The following is an 8,001-nucleotide window of genomic DNA, read 5'->3' on the forward strand; positions in this document are numbered from 1 at the left end:
CAGGCGCCCAAAAAGAGCTCCGTGCACTAAAAGTTTGTTTTTTTGGGCGTCGGACAGCTCCAGCAGAAGCTGTAGCGCTAAAAGTTTTTGGGCGCGCGCTGAAAAACGCTATCGCGCGCATCATATTTTGGACGCCGGATCGCGCGTGCTTCACAATTTACACTGTCTGCTTTCTGGGCGCGCATTTTTGGCGCCTGTTGAAGCAAAATTGGTCCTGGCGCATTAAAAATGCTACAATGGCGTCATAACTTTTATTAGGCGCGGAATTTTTATGCGGCCGTTGGAGATGCTATTAGAGGAGGCCCTTTTCCGTTTGTGTTTGTAATTATCATGGTGGAGTGTGAAGTTTCAACTGCACTTGTTATTCGCAGCAAGTTGTAGTCTCTTATAATTGATTTCTGCCTTCATATGGTAGCCTAGGCGTACTTTGAAAAAAAAATCAAAAGACGAGAGAAGCTACACATGGATGGATCGGATCAGATCCAGCGACGCTGTAGTCCACTCCACTGGGATTCTCGCCCCGCCGCCGCGGCCGCTGCTGTCCAGCTTGCATTCTCCCGTTCCGTTGGCTCAACGGCCGGCTCCCATCAGCGGCCACGTGTCGAGCGTGGGCCTGGCCCACCCACCAACCGAACAACCAGCTCTCTCGAATCACTGACGAGGCAGCAGCGGCAGTGCGAATCCGGGCCCACCCGTCGGCCACGCAGCGGGCTTCGCGGGCCCACGCCTTGCGTGCCAGGCGCAGCTCGCAGCTGCAACTGCCCGCGTCTCCCGGCCCTTTTATCCCGCACACGGCACCCGGGGAGCGGAGCCATGGCGGATCACAGCGACGGCCCGGCTATCGAGATCCTTCGGGAAGATCCCGCCGCGTCAGAAGACGAGGAGGAGGAGGAGGGGGAGGGGTTCACGTTCGCGGCGGCGACGCATGTGGGCGACGGGTGCGCGATCGGGCCCGTGTACCTGGTCTTCGGCCGCCCGCGTTCGCCGGCGGAGCAGGAGGTGGAGGAGGAGGATGCCGGCACGGCCACCGTGCGGGTGCCGCTGAGGCAGCTTCTCCTGGAGGAGCGGGGGTCCTCCTCCTCGTCGTCAGGGAAACGAGCGGACGAAGAAGAAGAAGAAGGAGACGACGAGCTGGACGGGGTGCCGGCGGAGACCTACTGCCTGTGGTCGCCCGGGACCTCGCCGTCCCCGTCCCCGTCGCCGTCGCGGTGCCAGAAGAGCGGGTCGACCGGGTCGGTCCTGCGGTGGCGCCAGCGGCTGCAGGTGGGGCGGAGCCACAGCGACGGCAAGGAGAAGTTCGTGTTCCTGCAGCCACAACAGGACGCCGCCGGCTCCCCGGGCCGCAGGGGAGGGACGGGGGCCGGCGAGCCGCGCGGCCGCGGAGGAGTCCACGGCTGGAGCCACCGCGGCAGAGGCGGGAGCGGCAGGGGAAGCCCCGGGCGCAGGGCGTCGACATTCCTCCCGTACAAGCAGGACCTCCTCGGGCTCTTCGCCAACGCCGGCGCATTCCGCCGGAGCTACCACCCCTTCTAACCAACCAACCAACCAACGTCAGCCGTCATCGTCGACCCATCTTCACGCCGATCGGGTGGTTGCCCTGCATTTTCGTTCTTTCTTTCTTTCTTTCAGATTGTGATCCCTGATCAGTACGCGGCGTGTAGAATTTCTTGGCTTCTTTTCGTACATATACAGTGACAGTAGCAGCTGGCAGATCAGATTAAATCCAACATTGTGAGTAGTTTGTGCAGCAATTTCTTCAGTTGCAAATTGAGTTGCGGTGACAAGAAATTCTTTGCAGTTAAGCAAACATTCCCAAGAAATTGTTGACGACCCATCCTCTCCCATAATTTATGTCTAAATTATGCATGCGCCAAAGTCTTAATTAGGAGTAGTGTATTATTTAAGCAACGCAACGAGCTGCAGTTGCCGCCGCGTACGAGCTGTCCATGGACGAATACGATCGTCGGAAATCCGGCCGGAGGTTCAGGCGAGCGCGCGGTCGTTGTCGGCGTCGATCGACCTTATCGCCGCTCACCTACTCTAGCTAGCCATCTCCAAACTTTACTCTTCGGATTAGTGGAGCTAATTGGCCAGCTCGCCGGGTTAGGCTAGCTCGTAGCTGGTCACGATCTTGCTCAGTCTGGACTCTGAGTCTCTGAACGTACGTGGCCGGAGCCACACAAATGGAGCCATATCTAAGTAAACTTTGCAGTTTTGAGAGATGGCTAGCTAGAACGGTAGCTGGCCAAAGCAGCTGGTGCAATGACAGTCCATTTGGAACGCCATCGTTCATCAGAGAGGGAAATCCGTCCCAATTATACGGAGTTCTCTGTAAAATCCCAATTATTTATGGGAAAACCGACTGAATAGCTATATAATTAAAGAGTTAAATAAATACACTGTGGGCGCCTTAACTTGTCTAGCATAATCACTTTGGTGTTTAAAAGTTACAAAATACAAAAACTGATGCTATAACTTGTCATATCATGCAAATACGGTGCCTTCATACGTATACGAGTGTACAACCTGCCTGTGTGGCGTGCCAGCGGCGTTGGCCCACACGTCTGTGACTGGAGGCGCTGGATGACTTGCGCATGTCCTTTTATTCAGAAACCCCCGCATATTTTATTAATTATGTAGGAAAGCCAAACATAAGTTCCATATATCAGTATGATTAAATATAAAAAAACAAACTGGGTCGTTGGATGCATTCGAGCCGGAGACATCCGGCTTAAATTGCCTGCCAGCCACTAGGCGGAACAGCACCGCGAATCCTGTTTGCTGCTGCAAGCGTCGGTTACTATTGTTTCTGCAAACCGGCGACAGCAAGGTGCGGGCACCAGTGGGTTGCGAGGGAACATGTAAAACCAGTACGCCACCTCATGCGCTGATGCAAATGTTTTTTTTTCCTTTTATCCTTTTTCAAATAACTTTTTGGTTGGTTTGTTTTTTGTTTTTTTGTTTTGGCCTTTTCTTTTTTTGCTTTTTGGTCTTTGGTTTTCTTTTCCTTTTTTTAATTTCAAGATTTTTTCTAAACCAATGGACTTTTCTTTTTAAATTGATGAACTTTTTCCAAATTAGATGAATTATTTTATAATTCTTTGACTTTTTTCAAAATTGATGAAATCTATCAGATGAATTATTTTTCAATTTTGATGAACTTTTTTCAGAATAAGTGAACTTTTCTCACATACAATGAGCGGTTTCATATTCGATGAACTGTTTTCAAAATTGATTAAGTTTTTTTCAAATCCGATAACTTTTTTCAGAATCGATGAACTATTTCAAATCCGTTGAACTTTTTCAAAATGGATGAACTTATTTTAAATTTGCATGATTTGTTTTTTAAATTTGACGATTTTATTTAAATTTCATAAACTTTTCCTCAAAATTAGTGAACATTTTTTAATTCACAAAGCTTTTCGTTTTTTGTGAATTTTTTTAATTCCTTCATATTAATCAACGGTTGTCTGTTGTTTTAAGGATAGGAACCAGTAAAATCGATTGATGGAGCGAACAAGCAATCGATCAAGCGCTCTCCTATATGGGCCAGCCCACTGGGCGATGGTGCGTGGGCGCCTGCAGCGCCAATTAGGAGCTGTGACCAACTGTTCGCTGGAAACATATATAGCTCTTCTACCTTCCGCTATGATATCCCATTTCACGTTATTTATGTTTTTTCCAAGTTACTATTTAGTTTTCATGATATGTAATTTTTCTCATATAAAATATGATAATTATCAGTATGTGATTATTGTCTACTTTAGCGTCCCCACCCCACACACACTACACATGAGTCACAGCATTTTTTTGGCAACAAAGAATTGAATTTATTTACTAAAAATGAAGCATCATAAGAAACAAACACGATGAACACACAACTAGCCTCTACATAGATGCATATGGGTAACACTAAATCCCACACAATTAAACGTGCCGGCAAAAAGCAAAATCATACAAGATCAATGTTATGCCTAAGTAAGGGAAAAAACAAAATGATCACAACAACGATTGACAAACTGCATCTACGACCATAGCCCCATCAACCTTCCATTGACACCACAAGGACAATGGACAACATGAAAATTCTTCAACAACAAAACCTTTAGGAAACGACGCACAAACCCCACCGTACCGGATCCAACCATTAAAGGCCATATTTTAGGTTTTCACCATGAAGAACAAGTTTGAACATATCCGAGCAATGCCCTCAACAAGGTAATGACACAAATAACATCGCCATTGACAGGTATAACCAACTTGAGTAAGACCTAGAGTTTTCACCCAAAGCTCGAGGTCGGCTACTCATGACGCACCACCAAATAAAAGTCATTCATGTGTTGTCGCCACCTCTTTTCGCGATCTCAACAGCTGCATGCGCTAGGCTAGAAGTCCAACTGCCGCGAGTGAACATCCATACCTTTTGAGTTAAGCCGCCGACCATAGATTGCGTCTCACCGTTGACGACAAATTGGTTGGAGTCAGACCGCCGAAACCCATAATGGAGCCTTTGAGCTACATCCCGCAATCTCGCCAGTATGAGCCGGCGACAACAGCCACCTGGTCTGGAGAGAGAAACCCTCACGAAGATCTATCGGTGCCCACTGCAATCCGTAGCTTTATTGGACTGCTAAAGATCGCAGCCTTACGACGCCTACCCCATGACGAGACCACTACAGAGACAGGAGCAGCTAGCCCACCGCTTGGTGTGTGCATGACCGTGAGCAGATCAGAGGGTGAATCCCCGCGTGTCACAACCAACTAACTAGAGTAAGGGGCAATAGAAGACGGCGTGGCGGCGAGGCAGTGATTGCGCTACCCTGCACCACCTAACACATGCCCGCCGTCGTGACCGAGTAACAAAACCGTGAGGCTACCATATCATACCCACGAGCGAGAAGCGATACCTAGAGAGGCCCCGCCGTTATCGTTAGCTGCATGGGCTTCGCCCAACAACGTCCTTCGACGGTGGCATAGGTGAGAAGGACGGGTGGCGACACTAGGGATTTGAGGAACACACGTGATGACCTGCAAGAAACACATGGTTATGTATCACATTTTATAAGTATCCCAAAATAGTATCGTTCCCAACAAATAGCGGAGAAGAGTGTTAACATGGGCATTTATATCACACACAAGTTTTTCACAGGTCTTGTGTGAGTTAATTATTTTGGTATCTGCAAGGATTAGTATGATGTAGGAAAATAAGTAACCATGGATTGAAACAAAGTAACAAGCATAGAAAGTAAACAAATAAAAGTAAAGCACCGGAAATAAAATGTTGGTTTGCCTTAATTAGACAGGCTAGGCATGGAGAAATTCGGTTCATGGTGTATATTAAGGTTTATGGTGTATATCAAACGTGTCAGTGCATCCGTAGTACTAGTTACCTTTTCATGTGATTCTACCTCTTGGATTATACATTTGACAAGCGGGTCAGCCTTGAATTGTTGTATTCCTCCATGCAGGGATTGTTCTTCTCTATTGTCTTGCACCAACATTGCAGCATGCATGATGGTTTCAGTAGTTAAGGTCGTAAGACTAGCCACCTCTTTACGCGTCGTGGATTCTTGTTATCCTTATCTTGTCTTCGCTTCTTGTAGATACCAACACATGTCATCTGGAGATCACGAAATCACAGAACTATATGTGTCACCTGTGATATGTCCTTGGATCATGTTGTATGGGCCCTTAATTTGGACAAACACGCATAAACACACCACAGATAATAAAATTAATAATCAATAATGGAGCTACTTTCACAAGAAATCGCACACAAATATAATAGGCACAAATGAACCTCATCAATCCCCTACATCTCCCATGCCTATTGGGTATTACTCACGCATGAGAGGGAAATAACAAACAAACACAAATATTTTATAAAGGAAAGCCATATCAATAATATTGCAACTTTCCAAAATTACAAGAATGATCGATCCGATATCAATCTCTGATCAAGTATGAGTAGAGTTATACTCTAGCCTTAAAAGTTGGAATATCTCTGTCTCATGTGATGATGTAGATGAATGAGGGAGGATGTGATGTGGAGGAGGTCGGAATAGATCTAGTTTTTCTCTTCCGGATCTCCCCTCCCGAGTTCAGATGATGATTGCGGCGTATTTCTCTCTATTGACCTTCCTCTCGCGTATACAAAGTAGTTTTGTATAGATGAGAGCGAGGCAGCGGAGACTGATACAAGCGCTTGTGCTCATACCAAGCATCGTCTTCTCTTCTGGCGCGCCAGCTATAATTCTTCCAAAGAGGAAAAATGTCCCTTGCTGCCCTAGTTGACCAGGTATTGTCCCATTTCTTCCAAAAGTATTTAGACTTGCACAACAAGGAAACACGGTTTCTTTATTTTTCAAAGATTATTGTCACTGAAAGGCGAAAACTAGCAAAAACCTCCGATAAACAAAATACCCAATGAAAAGTTTCAAATTATAGAGCCATCAACACCCATGCCATGGGGGAGCAACATAGGGCCCAAGCACAAACTATGCGTTGAGCATAAGGGTTCCGAGGAAAGCCAACCCACTATTGTATTCTATTTCTATCCATCCTATACAGGGGTTGAAACTAGGGATGGCAATGGGTACCCATTACCCGCGTACCCTGCGGGTAAAAACCCTATTAGGGTAAAGGTATGGGATAAAAATTTACCCATGGGTACTTAAATGGGAAAATATCATACCCGTCGGGTGGAAAGGGTACGGGTATGGGATCGTATAACCCATGCCCGCTTACCCATGTACCCATCTAAAATGTTAACAAATGGGTTTCCGTTAATATCATAACGTATTAATTTTACCCTCCTAATCACGCTAGATAAAAACTCTAATGTGTAGTAAAATTATCTCTACGATTTATCTTGATTTTGTGAACTTAAAGTGTATACGTATGTGTTGTTATGTATGATTATGTGTTGTTTTTTTTAACATTTTTATGTGTCACTTTATAGGCAAGTATTTTTGTTTATGAGAATGTGTTATTGTTACAATATGTTATTGTACATTGTTGTTTAAAATTTGTTGCTATTAATAATTTATGATTATATATTGCTTTTTACAACTATTTTCTACTCAACTGATATGTTGTAAATGCGGGTATATTTACCCGCGGGTACCCATATACCCTGTCGGGTGATGGGTATGAGAAAAAATTGTACCCTTGACGGGTATGGGTATGGGTGATGGGTAAGTTCAGGGTGGATGGGTAAGGGTATGGGGTAGCTCCACCCGTACCCATACCCTGCGGGCGCCATCCCTAGTTGAAACAGGAGGAGCTTTGTGTCTGCTCGCAGGGAGCGTCCCTTCGCCTCCAGCGACGAGCTAATGGGTCGGCCTAGTAGCGCGGTCCTTCATTTGTTTGTTAGTTATTTGTTTTTTTTTTAATTTTGAAGTAAGTATATATGCATTTCAAACATTACATGAGCTATTTTTAGAAAAAATGTTCATGCGGTGTATAAAGATTGTTCACATAACTCTTTAAAAATGTTGATAGCATTAAAAAAATGTGATATTTTAAACATGTTGATGCGTTTAGGAAAATGTTCGTGAAGTTTTTTTGCATCCCTTTAAATATATTTCATTCCATTTAATAAAATGTTTATGTGTTTCCAAAATTTGTTCCCCATATTTTATAAAAATGTCCATGTAGTTTATAAAATGTTTTGTACCATTCAGAAAAATGTGTTCGACATTAAAAAAAATTGGCGCATTGCAAGAATATGTTTGTGACATTTCTAAACAACGTTTACGCAATTGCAATTTTTTTGCATAGTTGAAAACAAATGCTCAATGCATATTTTAAAATGTTTAACCTTTAATTGATATAAAAACTAATATGTATTTGAAAAACATTTCTTCATTTATTTGAGAAATGTTCAATGTGCATCTTAAAATGTTACAGATGTATAAGGAAAATGTACAACATATATTGTAAATTTTGATATATGTGCACTGGTCCGGGTGTGTGTTATATATGTGCATTCATATGGAG

General features: G+C 44.6%; 1 protein-coding gene across 1 annotated transcript; it reads left to right on the forward strand.

The window, feature by feature from the left end:
* The first annotated feature begins 798 nt into the window (after positions 1–798).
* Positions 799–1,832, forward strand: LOC119312392. The gene has a single exon (XM_037588129.1). The coding sequence runs from the start codon at positions 814–816 to the stop codon at positions 1,531–1,533; it is 720 nt and encodes a 239-aa protein (XP_037444026.1). The 5' UTR covers positions 799–813; the 3' UTR covers positions 1,534–1,832.
* Positions 1,833–8,001: the final 6,169 nt, after the last annotated feature.

Source organism: Triticum dicoccoides, chromosome 1B (assembly GCF_002162155.2).
Source record: "Triticum dicoccoides isolate Atlit2015 ecotype Zavitan chromosome 1B, WEW_v2.0, whole genome shotgun sequence".
NCBI lineage: Eukaryota > Viridiplantae > Streptophyta > Magnoliopsida > Poales > Poaceae > Triticum > Triticum dicoccoides.

Excerpts from the sequence above, each read along its gene's own strand:
- LOC119312392 (XM_037588129.1), top strand. The coding sequence starts at position 814 with ATGGCGGATCACAGCGACGGCCCGGCTATCGAGATCCTTCGGGAAGAT.